At 40.1% G+C, this 18,982-nt stretch overlaps 1 protein-coding gene and 1 long non-coding RNA gene across 5 annotated transcripts in view; one reads left to right on the top strand and one right to left on the bottom strand.

Moving 5' to 3' along the window:
* EFHC1 (EF-hand domain containing 1) overlaps positions 1–15,968 on the bottom strand; it is a 79,494-nt gene extending 63,526 nt beyond the window's left edge. For 2 of the 4 annotated variants that reach the window (XM_009205372.3, XM_009205374.3), the window contains exons 1-2: positions 15,696–15,968; positions 11,962–12,183 (exon numbers count right to left, since the gene is read on the bottom strand). In XM_009205372.3, the coding sequence (XP_009203636.2) occupies positions 11,962–12,183; positions 15,696–15,758 (285 nt within the window). In that variant the 5' untranslated portion in view covers positions 15,759–15,968. The remainder of the gene's footprint in view (positions 1–11,961; positions 12,184–15,695) is intronic. The other 2 variants (XM_009205373.4, XM_009205375.4) reach the window with 2 other exon arrangements.
* Positions 15,969–16,036: 68 nt separating this feature from the next.
* LOC103883724 lies at positions 16,037–18,120 on the top strand. The gene is made up of 3 exons (XR_646058.4): positions 16,037–16,277; positions 16,705–16,900; positions 17,967–18,120. It is a non-coding gene; the product is annotated as an uncharacterized LOC103883724 (long non-coding RNA).
* Positions 18,121–18,982: the final 862 nt, after the last annotated feature.

Raw genomic sequence — 18,982 nt, 5'->3', positions numbered from 1 at the left:
CCATATATTTATAAATACATAAAATGTTTAAGCTGAACCGATCAGCTAGTCGAACCCCACTTATTTTATATAAGGAGGAAACTGAGACCCAGGGTAGTAAGGTGGCTTGCCTGAGGCCATGTAAGGCGTTAGGGTCAGAGCTGGAACTAAAATTCAGACTATTAACTCACAACCCAATATTCTCTCCACATATCTTGCTACTTCTCAGATAACAGATGCTATAGTGGTTCCAAGAAGGAATCCGTGTGAGCTAAAGTAGTCAGAGAAAGCTTAACTAGGAGGAAACAGGAGACGTATTAGACTTGAAGAGTGGGAAGATTTTAGATCAGCAGAGGATACAAGGGGGGGTTGTAAGCAGTGGCAATAACAGAAGCAGAGGAAGGAAACCCAGCAGCAGTATGCAGGCTATGATGGAGGAGGAAGTACTAGGCATGGCAATCAGATTGAAAGCCCCTTGAATAGTCCAGGTCTGCAGTAATTAATTAGCAGCAATGGAAAAGCAGAAGTCTGACTGGATTGATAGTAAGAAAGTGGGAAGATGGAAGCAGATGAGGTATTAAGGAAAACCCAGTGCTGGCGATATAGTGGTGATCCCATAGAAATGTAAACATAAGGAGAAGATAATTTGGGTATGGCAGATGGTGAGTTTGATTTTAGACTTACCGAATTTAAATGACAGCACAAATTGTATACTGCAGGGGGTAATTTATACTGCAGGACTGGGTTTAGGGGAAGAAGTAAATATTACAGAACATTCAAGGATAATACAAACATTTTTGGCCAAGCAACTGAAAGAATAGAATTACTATCAAATTGATATGAAGAAGATGGCTGCAGAACAGATTTTGGGGGTAAGAAGACAAAATTGGGAGTTCAGTTTTAGATATGCTTAATTTGAGATATTTATTAGACATTCAAGAGGAGATGTCAAATAGGCATTTATGTATACATATGTTTAGAGGACAACTTATCATCATAAAGAGGACATTTCAAGCCATGAACCTGGGCAACTCACCAAAGGAGTGAGAAGAGAATCACAGAGAAGATAACCAAAGATCGAGTCTGTGGCCACAGCCATGTTGTCAAACCATCTGTTTTCTAAGACTGGTGGGCATGAAAATGCCTATGGCCACAGGAAGTTGGCCTCAGAATGGGAGGCAAGGAGATATATAGATATATCTATATCTCCTTGATATATATATATGTATGTGTGTGTGTGTGTGTGTGTGTGTGTGTAAGGTCTCAGGTAAAGAATATGCTAACCGAAAAGAATTACTTAATTGATTGTTAATTTTTAAAAGGCACTTATCTATTTATTAAGAACAGAATTAAGAGTTCTGTGCTCCTCCCACAAAGAATGACTTGGGGAGAAGAGTTAATGAAGAAAAGCTCTTTGGAAAGTTTCCCTGGAATCATGGCAGATGGAAGGAAGGACTAGATTGCAGCTCCCACTCAGACAGGCAGAGCAGCGTGTGAAGGCTCACATTGTGAACTTTTGCTCCAGGATGACTGCAGGAGTAAATTAGGAAAGCGGAGAGAATCCACAGACCCTCTGAAAGAAGCAGATTGCTCCTGCAGAACCCAGGAGACACCCCAAATACTGTGAGTGCCCAAAGCATGGAAGTGGGAAAGGGAGATCAACTGACCCCAAACACACACCCCCACTGAGGAACCTGAAGGTCTAGATTACAGGAGAAGATTCTGACCTTACCTGGAGCTGGGTCAATTCAGAGAGCCGAGTGAAATACAGGGGTAGAGGAAGCAGCGGGAAAAGTCTTGTGGTCTTGCTGGGGTCCCCTACCAAGCCATTTCTGCCTTGCTTCATAGGGGTACTTGGGGAGGGCAGCCAGAGGCACTGGGAAAAGGCCACAGGAAGAAGGGAACCTCCAGCTGAACTCTGTAACAATTTGAACCAATCAAGAAGTCTCCTGGCCAGAACTCGGGAGAGGGTGTGAATCCAGTGTGTAGATTCCACAGGTTGGGGAAGAAGGAAAGCCCCACTTGCTTTCAAAGCCGGGAGGCAGGTAGCCTGGGGCAAGTTCTCAGCCCTGCTCACCCACTGCCTGGAAACAGACTTGGTGCTGTTGGAGAGGGGCGGGACAGTGGGAGTGAGACTGGACCTTTGGATTGCATGGGGGCTGGGTGAGGTCTGTGACTGCTGGCTTTCGCCCCCTTCCCTGACAACCTTAAGTACACAGTAGAGGCAGCCATAATCTTCCTAGGAACACAACTCCACTGACCTCAGACCCTCACCCCTAGCCCCCACAGCAGCCGCAGCAAGACCTGCCCAAGGAGAGTCTGAACTCAAACACATCTTGCCCTGCCCCAACTTAATGGTCCTTCCCTACCCACCCTGGTAACTGAAGACAAAGAGCATACACTCTTGGGAGTTCTAGGGGCCCACCCACTGCCTGTTTCCCCGCATACTACCACAGCTAATGCTATCTTGAAAACACCACCTCCTGGCAGGAGATCAACCAAAACAAAAATAGTACGTTAAACAACCAAGGCTAAGGACCCTCACAGAGTCCGCTTCACCCCCCTGCCACCTCCACTGGAGCAGGTGCTGGTATCCATGGCTGAGAGATTCACAGATGGCTCACAGCACAGGACTCTGCAGACAACCCCCAGTACCAACCTGGAGCCTGGTAGACTTGCTGGATGGCTAGATCCAGAAGAGAGATAATAATCACTACAGCTCAGCTCCCAGAAAGCCACATCCCCATAGGAAAAGGGAGAGAGTGCTACATCAAGGGAACATCCCATGGAACAAAAGAAGCTGAACAACAGCCTTGAGCCCTAGACCTTCCCTCTGACAGAGTCTACCCAAATGAGAAGAAACCAGAAAACCAACTCTGGTAATATGACAAAATAAGGTTCTTTAATGCTTCCCAAAAATCACACTAGCTCATCAACAATAGATTGAAACCAAGAAGAAATCCCTAATTTACCTAATAATTTAGAAGGTTAGTTATTAAGCTAATCAGGGAGGCACCAGAGAAAGGCAAAGCCCAATTTAAGGAAATCAAAAAGATGATACAAGAAGTAAAGGGAAAAATTTTCAATGAAATGGCATAAATAAAAAACAATCAAAACTTCAGGCAAAAACAATGGATGTGCTTATAGAAATGCAAATTGCTCTGGAAAGTCTCAGTAATAGAATCAAACAAGCAGAAGGAAGAACTTCAGAGCTCAAAGACAAGGTTTTCTAATTAACCCAATCCAAAAAAAACAAAGAAAACAGAATAAGAAAACATGAACAAAGCCTCTAAAAAGTTTGGGATTACGTTAAATAACCAAACCTAAAAATAATCAGCATTCCTGAAGAAGAAAAATCTAAAAGTTTGGAAAACATATTTGGGGGAATAATCAAGGAAAATGTCCCCAGCCTTGCTAGAGACGTAGACAACCAAAAACAAGAAGCTCAAAGAATACCTGGGAAATTCACTACAAAATGATCATCACCTAGGCACACTTTCCTCAGCTTATTTAAAGTTAAGATGAAGGAAAGAATCTTAAGAGCTGTGAAGCAAATGCACCAGGTAACCTATAAAGGAAAACCTATCAGATTAACAGCAGTTTCTCAGCAAAAACCCTACAAGCTAGAAGGGATTGGGGCCCTATCTTCAGCCTCTAAAAAGAAAAGAATTATCGCCAAGAATTTTGTATTCAGTGAAACTAAGCTTCATAAATGAAGGAAAGATACAGTCTTTTTCAGAAAAACAAATTCTGAGAGAATTTGCCACTACCAAGCTACCACTACAAGAACTGCTAAAAAGAGCTCTAAATCTTGAAACAAATCAAAACACATCAAAACAGAACCTCTGTAAAGCATAAATCTCACAGGACCTATAAAACAAAAATACAATTAAAAACAAAAACCAAAAAATCCAGGTATACAGGCAACAAATACTACGATGAATGGAATGATATCTCACATCTCAATACTAATGTTGAATGTAAATAGTCTAAATGCTCCACTTAAAAGATACAGAACCGCAGAATGGATAAGAATTCACCAACCATCTGCTGCCTTCAAGAGACTCACCTAATATATAAGGACTCATACAAACTTAAGGTACAGGGGTGGATAAAGAAACTCCATGCAAATGGACACCAAAAGCGAGCAGGAATAGCTATTCTTATATCAGACAAAACAAACTTTAAAGCAACAGCAATTAAAAAAGACAAAGAGGGACATTAAATAATAAAAGACCTGTCCAACAGGAAAACATCATAATCCTAAATATATATGCACATAACACTGGACCACCCAACTGAAAAAACAATTACAAATAGACCTAAGAAATGAGATAGACAGCAACACAATAATGAGGAGGGGAGGACTTCAAGACTGCACTGACAGCACTAGACAGGCCATCAAGACAGAAAGTCAACAAAGAAACAATGGATTTAAACTATACCCTGGAACAAATGGACTTAATATATTTACAGAACATTCTACCCAACAACCGCAGAATATACATTCTATTCAACAGTGCATGGAACTTTCTCCAAGATACACCATATGATAGGCCACAAAATTAGCCTCAATAAATTTAAGAAAATTGAAATTATATCAAGCAGTCTCTCAGACCACAGTGGAATAAAATTGGAAGTCAATTCCAGAAGGAACCTTCAAAACCATCCAAATACATGGAAATTAAATAACCTGCTCCTAAATGAGTTTTGGGTAAAAAAAAAATCAAGATGGAAATTAAACAATTATTCGAACTGAATGATAATAATGATACAATCTATCAAAACCTCTGGGATACAGCAAAAGCAGTGCTAAGAGAAAAGTTCAAACCCTTAACGCATACATCAAAAAGTCTGAAAGAGCACTAAGAGACAATCTAAGGTCACATCTCCCTCAAGGAACTACAAAAACAAGAACAAAGGAAACCAAAACCTAGCAGAAGAAAGAAAATAACCAAGACCAAAGCAGAAACAAATGAAATTGAAACAAACAAACAAACAAAATACAAAAGATAAATGAAACAAAAAGCTGGTTCTTTGAAAAGATAAATAAAATTCATGGACCATTAGCAAAATTAACCAAGAAAAGAAGAGAGAAAATCCAAATAAGCTCAATTAGAAACAAAATGGAAGATATTACAACTGACACCACAGAAATACAAAAGGCTACTATGAACACCTTTACGCACATAAACTAGAAAACCTATAGTAGACAGATAAATTCCTGAAAGAGAAAACCCTGCTAGCTTAATTCAGGTAGAATTAGATACCCTTAACAGACCAATAACAAGCAGCGAGATTGAAATAATTTAAAAATTACCAGCAAAAAAAAGTCCAGGACCAGACAGATTCACAGAAGAATTCTACCAGACATTTGAAGAAAAACTGGTACCAATCCTATTGGCACTATTCTACAAGATAAAGAAAGAGGGAATTCTCCCTAAATCATTCTATAGAGGTAGTATCACCCTAATACCAAAACCAGGAAAGGACATAACCAAAAAATAAAACTGTAGACTGATATCCCTGATGAACATAGATGCTAAAATCCTTAACAAAATACTAGCTAACCGAATTCAACAACATATCAAAAAGATAATCCACCATGATTAAGTGGGTTTCATACCAGAGATGCAGGGATGGTTTAACATATGCAAGTCAATAAATGTGATACACTACATAAACACAATTAAAACCAAAAATCACATGATCATCTCAATAGATGCAGAAAAAGCATTCAACAAAATCTAGGACCCCTTTCTGTTTAAAACTCTCAGCAAAATCGATACAAGGGACATACCTCAACCTAATAAAAGCCATCTATGACAAACCCACAGCCAACATAATGCTGAATGGGGAAAAGTTGAAAGCATTCCCTCTGAGAACTGGGACAAGACAAGGATGCCCACTCTGTCCACTCACAGCACACTCTCTCTCTTCAGCACAGTACTAGAAGTCCCAGGCAGAGCAATCAGACAACAGAAAGAAATAAAGGTCATCCAAATAGGTAAAGAAGTCAAACTGTCACTGTTCACTAATGATATGATTGTTTACATGGAAAATCCTAAAGACTCTTCCAGAAAGTTCCTGGAACTGATAAAAGAATTCAGCAAAGTTTCTGGATAAAAATTAATATACACAATCAGTAGCTCTTCTTTACACCAAAAGCGACCAAGCTGAGAATCAAATCAAGAACTCAACCCCTTTTACAATAGCTGAAAAACAAACCAACAAACAAAAACTTAGAAATATACCTAGCCAAGGAGATGAAAGACCTCTACAAGGAAAACTACAAAACACTGCTGAAAGAAATCATAGATGACACAAATAATGGAAACACATTCCATGCCAATGGGATGAGAATCAATGTTGTGAAAATGACCATACTGCCAGAAGCAATCTACAAATTCAATGCAATTCCCGTCAAAGTACCACTATCATTCTTCGCAGAATTAGAAAAAACAATCCTAAACTTCATATGGAATCAAAAAAAGAGCTCGCATAGCCGAAGCAAGACTAAGCACAAAGAATAAACCTGGAGGCATCACACTACCTGATTTCAAACTATACTTATAAGGCCATAGTTACCAAAATAGCAAGGTAGTGGTATAGAAATAGGCACATAGACCAATGGAACAGAACAGAGAGCCCAGAAATAAAGCCAAATACTTACAGCCAACTGATCTTCGACAAAGCAAACAAAAACATAAAGTGAGGAAAGGACACCCTATTCAACAAATTGTGCTGGGATAATTGGCTAGGCACACATAGGAGAATAAAACTGGATCCTCATCTCTCACTTTATATAAAAATCAACTCGAGATGGATCAAGGACTTAAATCTAAGACCTGAAACTATTAAAATTCTAGAAAATAACATTGGAAAACCCCTTCTAGACATTGGCTTAGGCAAGGATTTCATGACCAAGAACCCAAAAGCAAACGCAATAAAAACAAAGATAAGTAGGTGGGACTTAATTAACCTAAAGAGCTTTTGCACAGCAAAAGGAACAGTCAGCAGAGTAAACAGACAATACACGGAGTGGGAAAAAATTTTTACAATCTATACAGCTGACAAAAGATTAACATCCAGAATCTACAATGAACTCAAACAAATTAGCAAGGAAAACAAGCCCATCAAAAAGTGGGCTAAGGATATGAATAGACAATTCTCAAAAGAAGATATACAAATGGCCAACAAACATATGAAAAAATATTCAGCATCACTAATGATCAGGGAAATGCAAATCAAAACCACAATGTGCTATCATCTTACTCCTGCAAGAATAGCCATAATCAAAACATAATAAATTATTAGATGTTGGTGTGGATGCAGCGAACTGAGAACACTTCTACACTGCTGGTGGGAATATAAACTAGTACAACCACTACGGAAAACAGTGTGGAGATTCCTTAAAGAACTAAAAGTAGAACTACCATTTGATCCAGCAATCCCACTACTGGGTATCTACCCAGAAGAAAAGAAGTCATCATACAAAAAAGATACTTGCACATGCATGTTCATAGCAGCACAATTTGCAACTGCAAAAATGTGGAACCAACCCAAATACCCATCAATCAATGAGTGGATAAAGAAACTGTGATATATATGATGGAATACTATTCAGCCATAAAAAGGAATGAATTAATAGCATTCACAGTGATTTGGATGAGCATGGAGACTATTATTCTAAGTGAAGTAACTCAGGAACAGAAAACCAAACATTGTATGTTCTCACTCATAAGTGGTAGCTAAGGTATGAGGATGCAAAGGCATGAGAATGACACAATGAACTTTGGGGACCCGGGTAAAGGGTGGGAAGGGGGTGAGGGATAAAAGATTACAAATTGGGGGTACTCTATACTGCTTGGGTGATGGGTACACCAAAATCTCACAAATCACCACTAAAGAACTTACTCATGTAACCAAACACCACCTGTTCCCCAATAACCTATGGAAATAAAAAAACATTTTTTTAAGTAGTGGGATAACATCACCTTTCCCAGGTAGAATAAGAACTTGATTGTTACGTAGAAAGAAAAGAAAAATTATATTTAAATACTGTGTTTAAAATATATACTTTTCATGGAATTTTATAGCAGGATGGGCTCCTGGTTATCATGTAGTCTAACCTTCTGAGTTTACAGATGAGGAAATTAGAGACTGTGACTCTACAAAGTCACAATGCTAGCTGGTAGGAGACCCAGAATTATAATACAGGTCTCCTAACTCCCAGGAAGTTCTCAGAATGCCACAATAAACATAAAAATATTTCTATTTACTTCAAGATGAAGGGGGGAAATGCTGCATAAATATTTTCGTATCACACACAACTATAAAAAGCCAAGTCACATTTTTAATTTTACATTATTATATGCATATATGTTACGTGTTCGGCTTGCCAATTTTCAGCAGTGACACAGACAAGAAATAAATTTTATTTGTTAATTATTCATGTCATTTTAGAACTAACATTTATTGAGCACTAAATATATAATAAACTAGATAAGTCTTTACCTTCATGAAGTATACACTCAGGTGGGACAGACAAACACTAAACAAATCAGCAACACAAATTACAGTGCTGCGAAGGAAAAAAAAAAGAGAGGGAAGTGATATAGAAAAATGAGGAGGAACCGCCATAGTAGAGTGGTCAGGAAAAGCCTCACTGAAAGGAAAGATGGAGTCAGCCACTTAAGGATGGTGGGGAAACTATTTCAGATAGGAGAAACGCCATGTACAAAAAGGTCCCGAGTTGGAATTTTCAAATGCTGCCATTTCAAGGAAATCAGTAAAAATAAACCCAATGTATTGAAACATGGTAGGTGAGAAAAAGGACCCAAGATGAGGTTGGGGAGATAGCAGGGAGGGTCAGCTCCAGTAGGGCTGTGAGGAACCTGTAGAGTTGGATCTTTATAGATGATGGGGAAGCCATGGAAGTGTTTCAGTCAGTATTTGACATAATCGGATTTTCAAAAAATAAGCTTGGCGGCTCTGTGGAAAACAAATTTATGGTAATAGTGAAGATGAAAATAAGTAAATGAATTAGTTACACATTTTAGAAACAGAAACAATAGAGCTTGCTAGTAGATTAGATGTAGATTGTGAGGGGAAAGAAGAATGAAAGATGACTTTCAAGTTGGGGGCTAGAACAGCAAGGTGAATAGTGGTAATGTTTACTGTATTGGTTAAGAAAGCCTGATGGCATTTTCCCAGAAAAATGACATAATCAGAGCTGAACTCTAGAGAATAAACCAGGCAGCATACCTGTTATAAGCATAAGGACTAGGAATGAGACTAAAACAACAGTCAGGTAGTCATTTGGCTTGTTTGAACTACGATAGTGGCAAAGGAAATGAAAGTGAGAGACATTTGACTCGGCAACTCATTAAGTGTGGAGAATAGAGGGCAGAAAAAGCCAAAGATGGCTCAGGTTTCAAGCTTGGATTACCTAGTGGAATCACAAAGGGAAAGCAGATCTATGGGAAAAGGTGAGGGATAGAGATAAGTTAGAGACATACAGAACTTGAGGTACCAACAGTTAATCCAGGTGAAGATATCCCATGGGCCAGGGGGATATAGGTCTTGAGTCTCAATGATGTCAGAGTTGGAACTAAATAGTGACATTGTCTACAGCGAGGTGACGGCTGAAAACATGAAAGTGGGTGAGATCTCAAGAAAATTATATAAAGAATGAGACAGAACCTTGAAAATACTTGTAAGTTAAGAATTGAAAAAAGGAAGGGAGGCTAAAGAATAAGCAATCACATAGAAAGGAGGAGGAAAACGAGAGTCATGGAGGCAAAAGAAGAGCAGTTTCAAGAAGGGAGGGAGGGTCAACAGTGTCAGGTGGCACAAACAGGCCAAAGAGAATGCTGGCAAAGTAAACCTCTCCAGATCTGGTAAAAGGGACAGCACTGGCTGCCTAGGAAAAAGTATGTTGGGGCTGTGGGTAGGGAGAAGTCAGATTGTAAGTGATTTGGCAGTCAAGTGAGAAACAAAGTTCTCTTGCTTAAAGGAGTCACAAGATATTATAGAAAGAGGACAGGATGATATGACTCTTGCTAGAGAAGTAGTCACTAGAGCGTCTGAAATAGAAATAATATGAAACTTGAAGATGAAAAAGATGAAAGAAGAACATCAGAAATAAAGAGCTAGAGGTCAGTCTGGGAAACAGAATATAGTGGGTGATGCCGGAATTATATGGGAGCAAGGGGAAAAGATGAGGGCACTTGGAATAGATGTCCTGGTCTTTATTACCTAAGTAAGAAATGAAGTTATATTCTGTTTATGAGGAACAGTCCTAAGAATTTCCAAAATATAAACAAATATGTTGGCTATTATGTGGACCTCCAGATATTCCTAAAAAAATTAGAACCTTCATTTAATTCAGAGAAACCATAATTCCCTTATTATAAACAAACAAACTTAGTTTCAAAGCCATGCATTTAGCTTCTCTCTACCCCATTATCTACGCTAAGGCTCATTTATCTAGAAATTGTGATAATCCAAGTAAAATGAATTGGAAAATAAAAATAGTATTTTATGTGCACTATCCTTAAAGAAATGAATTATGAATATTAAATAAGTACAAAGTAAGTAACAACAATTAGTGTAAAATAACATAGAAAAACAAAACATAGGAAGCCTATTTCCTACTCAAACACAATTTCTCTGCTGAATTTTACTAATACTTTCTTACGACAGGTATCACTTTATCACCTTCTACTTTATTACAGTTACTTACTATTCTTTTCGGTAAAAATTAAACATACCAGGATTCATATCTTGGTAATTATTTAGTGCCTATCCCACTTCTCTCTTATATTTTCAGCCCTCTCCCTTCTCTGCTGATTTTGCAGTGCCTGTCAGAGCCACAAATAAACAAAAGAAACAAGCAAAAGGAAAAGATATATCCAATTATATAAATCATACTGTTTCATGGATGTTTAGGTTCGGCCTATGAATGCATATGTGAATGTGTCCCTATAAATGAGTTAAGTGGGAAAGAGGAAATGATATGGATTCTAGTTGAGAGATTAAAACTGTTCAAAAATAAGTGGTTATCAATGTAAATGGCATAGCTCCTCCCCAGCCTCTAGCTTACAACAGGTACTCAATAAAAGTTGGTTAGCTGGATGAAAATGTTACAGGCATTTAACAGGAATGATAACATAACAATTAAGACAAGAAAAGACACAGACTAAGAGTAAATTAGGAAAGCTAGCTTATCAAAACTGATCAGTAGTTCTCAGAACCAGTTACACATAAAGCTCATCTGGAAATTAGAATTGATGAGGGTTGGAATAACATGTAATTTTCTTAAAAATCTCGCCAGTGATTCTGCTACATGGTCAGGGCTAGGTCACTTTAGTGAAAAGAGGAGGCTCATTGACAAGGAAAAACAAGAATGATGTGGTAATGTCAACAGATGGAAATGAGGAAACTCACATTGCAAAAACATAAAGATAAATGAGAAACAAACAAAAATGTTATACCACCCATTGGTTATGTAATATCAAACATGAAATGTTCCCTGAAAAACAACTTATGGAGACTGCCTGCAAAAAACTGACAATAGATGGAGTCATTGTTTTCATTATGATATTCTGCATCTCATGGAGATTAGATATGTCCCCATTACAGAATACAGTACCTTTAAAAAGTGGAAAACACATGGCTGATAAACGTAGAATATAAATTCAGGAATTCAAAATTATAGCCAACTCTTCTTTAACTGCATTTGGAAAATAGTCCGGTGAAGGCTACAGGGAATTACTTTACTCCCTATAATCAGCTTCCTGACTAAAGAAAGCCTCTTTTTAGCCTGAGTTCAGCTGTCCATGACTAAGGGTTAAGGCATTTGAACAATTTTCTCCTCAGAGCACTTTGGAAATTCTGTGGTTTACTGTTTTAACTTTTCTGCAAGCAGTTGGCTCTCAGACCCTAATTCAAGGGGTACCCTAAAATTCCAGATGATACCTTTTTGTCAAAAGCCACATGTGCAGGAATAAAATCCGCAGGTGGGGCTTGTTTAGGCTGGCCATAAGTTAAGACTGGTGCCTTACTGGCCAACTCATCCAGCTCAGCCTGGGACAGCTGGTTGAACTGGAGCCGGTCTCCGCCTATCCCAACTGTTGGACGTCGAACAATTGCATAGCCGTTCCTGTAGCCCAGCGTCTGGCTTCTATGGAAGGCTGTTTTCTGAAGAAAAGAAGTGTGTCATTAATAACATTAGACAAATATTTTTTAGGTTAAAAAAAATTAACTTTTAAAAATATAACTTAAATATTTGCTTATAAGCATCATGAAACTTACACCAAGAAGCTTACCAATATTAAGGCTGGGCATGCTGGCTCATGCCTATAATCCCAGCACTCTAGGAGGCTGAAGAGGGAGAATCACTTCAGCCCAGGAGTTCAAGACCAGCCTGGGCAACAAGACCCTGCCTCTACTAAAACTAAAAAAAATAAATAAATTAGCTGGGTGTGGTGGCTTGTGCCTATTATAGTCCCAGCTACTTGGGAGGCTGAGGCGGAAGGATCACTTGAGCCGGGGAGGTCCAAGCTGCAATAAGCTATGATTGAACCACTGCACTCCAGCCTGGGCGACAGTGAGACTCTGTCTCAAAAAAAAAAAAAAAAAAAAAAAAAAAAAAAGCTTACCTACCTTAAAAGATTCTGTATTTTAAGTTATAACACTTGAACAAGAACAAGGAGCGAACTAGCCGCCTGAGCTTAAAGTAAAATTTAAAGCCCTGCTCTGTAATGCCCAATTTAACTATCAATTCATCTTGCACGAGAAATTAAAAGAGTATCTCATCTATACTCTTAAGTTTTTCACTAGTCTTCTCATGTTTTTCATCTGATATCTGGTGGCCATAAAAACTGTAGAACCTAGAAGATATGGTTCTGTGAATTTTATTTTTACATGCAATAAATTTATTTTTACATGTTCCCCTTGTCACAATGACAGTGATACATTCTTACAACTCTTTGGAAAGCAACTGGATGGTATATATTTAAAGTCTTGAACTCAATTCTACCCCTGACCATTTATTTAAGAATATGACCCAGAATTATGAGAAAGAGCTATATGCCTGAAGCTGCCTATTACAATGGTAAATGTTGAAGACAATCTAAAAGACAGTCACATGAAGACATGAGTAAATGATCGAAAACTCACTCAATGGATTATGGTGCTGTCATTAAAATATTGATTTTAAAGATCATGTGGCAACCTAGTGAAAATATTTATGATTTAATAAGCCTGAAAAAGCAACATATAAAATTATATGAATACTACAGTTATAAGCATAGAAATATGTGCATGAAGAGACTGGTTTGGTCCTCTGTATTATACATTTCTAAATTATGTTGATTTTTTACAATGAACACATTTTTATTTAAAAGATTACATAAAAAAGAGTAGAAAGGCAAATTAGAGGTTATGTTAATGGTTTTCCTTTTTCTGTTGTGAGGATGCTTTCAAAATTTTATATATATAACATTCAAATATATAAAGTTACATAGATACAATTTAGGATTAATCATAAAATATATTTTTATGAAAAAAACTTTCTACATCCTAATTGCTTTAGAGCCCAACCTACCATCTTTCAAGAACTGTACTAACATGAAAGGTACAACAGAATAAACTTCTTTTGCTAAAAGGGTTATAAACTCGGACATTTGTTTTTAAAGGTCATGTATTCAGAGTCACAAGTCAGTTGACAGGGACTGCTCCAGGTACATAGTAAACATGATACAGAACAAAATGCGCTGAGTTGACATCCTCATTGGGTAATTTATTACTCATTGGGTAATTTATTACCAAATTACATTGGTAATTTTACTTCAAGCTCTTCTTCCACCACCAAAGACAGAAGCAACATCAGTAACTTCAGTTTATTTCTTTGTTTTAGATAAATGTCTCTACCATCATTCAGCCATAACTCACAGACACACCAGGAAAGGCAACCTCGGCCCTTTCCACCCCACTTGTCCATTATGGTTCACCTTCTGTGTGTCTTTTTTTTTTTTTTAATCATTTTCCCATTCCCCTTTAAAAAGTTTTTAACTTCTTATCTGCATGTCTTTAGAATTACATTCATACATATTCAGTCCTTCACTGTTGAAGATATACTGACGATGCTTTTCAAATTTCAAATAGGGCAAATTGGTTGACACTTGGTCAGTGTATTTAAAATCTGAAATATGTCCAATGCACAGTTCATCTTACTTGTAATACAGCAATGTTTTTAGAGCTTTGCACTTCCATCCACGCCTCCGTAATTTCCTGTATCAACTCAGCCCTGTCTATACTCACCAACACCAAAAGCTTAAGCTCATCCTGTATAGGGCAGGCAAGTGCCTACAACATTTTCTAAATGACATAAAACTGAAAAATCCACTGAAACTAAAAATCTATGATATTTTGTCTTAATGCAGAGATAATTACAAAGAGATTCAGAATACAAATTCTCTCACCAAACTTTCGATTTCATTCTAAATTCATTCTTCCAAAGAAAATAAATTGACAAAATATTTTATCTTAACTTTGTGAAGCTGGAGAGGAAGGTAAGAGTTTAAAGTATTAAACTATATAAACATAAACTACTGTTAGGTCATCTGTGATGATCAGTCTACTGAATCTCATTATTGATTTTTCAGCACATATTTCAGTAGCCCTGTTAGGATTAAAACAAATACTAAATAATTTTAAGAGCTAAACTGTGGCAAGAGTTAAAAAAAAAAAAAAAAGAATCCAAGCTGCTGCTGCTTTTTAAAAAATTTTGTCTAGAAAATGCAAATAAAAACACAAGGTTGGGGGAATGAGCAAAACAAAATCTAAACAGGAATCTTTTTACAAAAACGTTAGAATAAAAAGAATAGAGCCGGGGAAGAATAAACAGCAACTAATCAATTCTTGAGGGAACTGGAAAGGAATATCTCTTACAAAGCAGGGAAAGATGGTTTGGGAGGAAGGTGAGCAAGCTTTGGGGGAAAAACCGAATGGAGAAAGAAAAGAATGGGGAGAGGACGGGACTAAATTATGGAAAAGGTAGAAGATGGAGAGAAAAGAATGGGGTTGGAAGCAAGCATAAAGAAGAAAGGAAAAAGACCTGGCGGAAAGAAGAGGAGCGGAATCGATATACATACAAAACAGGAAATGGAGCTGGGAGTGGGAGAGACTATCGGGTACAGGATTCAGAAGAGGAAGCAGGTGGGGCGGGAATGATGGACCTGTGGGAATGAGGATGAAGGTGCATAGTGGCGGAGGGTTTTAAGGGTGGAGGCAGACGGAGACAGGTTATGATGTGAGAGAATGAGCTAGGGAGAGGGCCCAGATAGCTTGGGAGTAGGGTGGGGGAAACAGTGATCTAAAGGGAAAAGAGGCAGCGGGTTGGAGGAACAGAGCCGTAAGAAAGAACGCGGCTAACGGGATGAGAATGAAGGCGCCAACACACTGCCAAGATGGAGTGGGGGAAAAAACTAGAAACGGATGAGGCGGAGGGCAAAGGACTGGAGAGGAAGGATGAAGCTGGCTAGGGAAGAACGGCAGAAGTTCGGCCGAGAAGAAAGAACAAGGTCAGGACAGAAGACGTGTTTGGAGAGCAGACTTGAGTGGAGGGGAATGGAGGTGCACTGAGCGGGGAACCCTCCTGGGCTGCTGGAAGGTGGGGACAGGTGGGAGTCTGGCAGATAACTTCTCACCGTAGAGTCCTTAAAGGACGTGCCTGGAAGAAAGGGCAGGCCATGCACGGGATTGGACACCATTGCAGCCGGTACCACCGCCGCCACCTAGGTCCTGCTTCGTCCTCTCCAGTTGCCCAGGCGACAAGCAGCGTTCGCGGGCACCTGCAGGCTCCATGGTAACGCTAAACATCCGGAACTCCCACGAGCGGAGGGCGGAGCCAGGAGGCGCAGGCGTCACAGGAGGTTTGCGCGTGCGCTGCCCGCGAGACTCCGCGTTCTCGCGGCAAGGGGGCCGCGGCCTTGGAGCGCCGCTAGTGGGCGTGGTTGTGTCGGCCCCTCCCCTTCCGCTTCGACCCGCCCCGCTCCCTGAGAATGAGACGTGAGAGCTGTTGGGTGGCGCGGGGAAAGGCGAGTGTAGTGAGGCGGTAGTTCTCGCTGTGAGATCCGGGGTCCGAGCAGGCCCTTAGATGAATTGCAGAGAGGGACGTTCCTTCTCTCCTCCCACCAAGTCCCGGCGGACCTCACTGCGCCCCGCCAACGCTGTGAGCTCAGGCGCTCTTTTCTCCCCGCTCTGCCGCATTTCACACAGAAGTGTAAATGGTTGGTCCGGTTGGCAGTGCTACTAACCTAGACTCGTGCTTCTTGTAGGCAGGGGCCGAGGATTACTCATGATTGTGTTTCTGTTGCTCAGGGATGGTCAATGAACTAATGCAATCATCTCATCCTTAATTCTCCCACTGCCACATTGTATTTTTCCCCTTTTAACTCTTTCTAAAAATCTTTCTCTGTTTCCTTGTTTCCTCCTTTCCTTCCTTCCTCCCTCCCTCCCTCGTTCGCTCCTTCCCTCCTTCTTTCCTTAGAGATGATGTCCCACTATGTTGCCCGAGCTGGTCTCGAATTCCTGGGCTAAAGCAATCCTCCCAACTCGCTTCCCAAAATTCTGGGATTACACGCGTGAGCCACCGCGCCCAGCTCTCTTTATTCTACCACCAATCCCTTCAGTTAAACACCTTCTTCATTCTTGTAGGGAGAGCCTTGAATATCTGCTGCAGGACAGGGTGCACTCTGATAGGTACTTGATATTTGTTGACTGAAGAACTGGAGATTGAAGGGTGGTCACTTCAATCCATCGTTTGTACCTGCAGCTTCAATGAAAAGATCAGAACCACTAGGAGAAACACAGCTCCTTCAAAGAGAAAGACTAAGTCTTGGGAAAGAAGCAGGTAAGTGAGGTGAAATATTGTCAGCATCATAGGTATAGCTTTTTACAAAACTTGCTTAAATTATTTTTTCTCAAACGTAATCCTATTCCTGAAACATTTTTAGGGGGGAAAAAGAAAGCTATCCATCATTGCTGAGGAACTTAAAAAGTAATCCAAACCCAGGTGCCAAGAGATTTGGATTCATTAGGTCTGACGTGGAGGCCAGGAATCTGATTTTTGTAACAGGTGTTTGTGACAAGCCATTGTAGGAACATGATGGAGTAATAAGCCAGACACAGAAGGCATATCTCAGTGTCACAGGTAGTTTACTGCCAATACAGACAGCAGCTTTACTTTTATTGCTGCTTGTCAGAGCAAATCCCCCTGTTGGGTTTCACTAATTTGCATGATGCTCAGGAGGCCCAGGACATTAATGCATTAAGTGGCACCTGAGGCAGTTATTGATGGCTGCTTACCATACCCTGCCCACAGAGTTTCTTTTCTAACTCTTCTCCCCTTACTGCATCTGTTTCCTGTTCTTGTCCTTTTTTAAACCTTTTTTTCTTTTTCTGTAAGTACAGTACCTTAATGCAGCAGTTGAATACATTTTTTAAAAACTTCAATGAAGTTTTTTTGCCTTTGGTGCTTTTTACAAAACTTGCTTAGCCGGGCGCGGTGGCTCAAGCCTGTAATCCCAGCACTTTGGGAGGCCGAGACGGGCGGATCACGAGGTCAGGAGATCGAGACCATCCTGGCTAACAAGGTGAAACCCCGTCTCTACTAAAAAATACAAAAAACTAGCCGGGCGAAGCGGCGGGCGCCTGTGGTCCCAGCTACTCGGGAGGCTGAGACAGGAGAATGGCGTGAACCCGGGAGGCGGAGCTTGCAGTGAGCTGAGATCCGGCCACCGCACTCCAGCCTGGGCGACAGAGCCAGACTCAGTCTCAAAAAAAAAAAAAAAAAAAAAAAAAAACTTGCTTAAATTATTTTTAAAAAAAGAAATGTAATCCTTTCCCTAAAACATTGGTTAGCATTGTGGAAGTTACTGAAAACGTTTAAAGTACCTGTCTGTTGTATTATACCTTAGACACCAACCGAGGATGGATGCCAGTCACTGGAGGAATATGTCAAGATGGCAAGTTTGCTGGGTGCAGTGGCTCACGCCTGTAATCCCAGCACTTTGGGAGGCCAAGGCGGGTGGATAACTTCAGGTCAGGGGTTCAAGACCAGCCTGGACAACATAGTGAAACCCCACCTCTACTAAAAATACAAAATTAGCCGGGCGTGGTGGTGGGCGCCTGTAATCCCAGCTACTTGGGAGGCTGAGGCATGAGAATCGCTTGAACCCAGGAGGCAGAGGTTGCAGTGAGCCAAGGTTGCGCTATTGCACTCCAGCCTGGGCAACAAGAGTGAAACTCCATCTCAAAAAAAGAAGAAAATAAAAAAAAGATGGCAAGTTTAAACTTTCAAAGATAAGGCACCTCTCCCACTTCTCTCCACCTCATTGGTGCTGATTACCCAGAATCACGCGTTACTGTAATTCTTGCTGACTCTTCATGATAACCTTAAACTGTTACAAGTTCCATGATCCCTCCCTACCCACTCTGTTAATAAAAGTAAATTTCATGGCATTAGGACACACTTTGAAGAGCCCTTCTTGACTAAGTGCATGGTTGCACTTGGATCTATATTCCTGGGTTGGGTAGGGAAGGAGCGTGTGGAACTGGAAAGGCTGAGTCATGCCCAGGCCTATTGTCCATTATCGCATCTGTTTCTATTTGAGGAGTGCTCTCTGCTCATGCCTTTCTCTCCAGAAAAGCACACCAGTTAAATGGCTAAGGGGTTTGTTTTAACTACTTTCGGACCCCAGAAATGCATGAAAACAACTTCTGTTGGTCTATGGCCTCCTAAAAATGCTATCATCTCTGAGGAGGGGAAGTCAGACAGTACTGCATCAGTGTTAAAAGGCACAGGGACAAGTCTGTAAAGAAGTGGGGTGGGAGGAAAGGTAGGGATTCAGAAAGGTACCTGGATCTTCAGAAGGTCTGCTATGATTAAGAGTTTGTATCCCAGTCGGCTGCAGTGGCTCATGCCTGCAACCCC

This window comes from Papio anubis, chromosome 6, assembly GCF_008728515.1.
Source record: "Papio anubis isolate 15944 chromosome 6, Panubis1.0, whole genome shotgun sequence".
Classification (NCBI taxonomy): Eukaryota; Metazoa; Chordata; class Mammalia; order Primates; family Cercopithecidae; genus Papio; species Papio anubis.
This window is presented reverse-complemented; position numbering and strand designations above follow the sequence as displayed.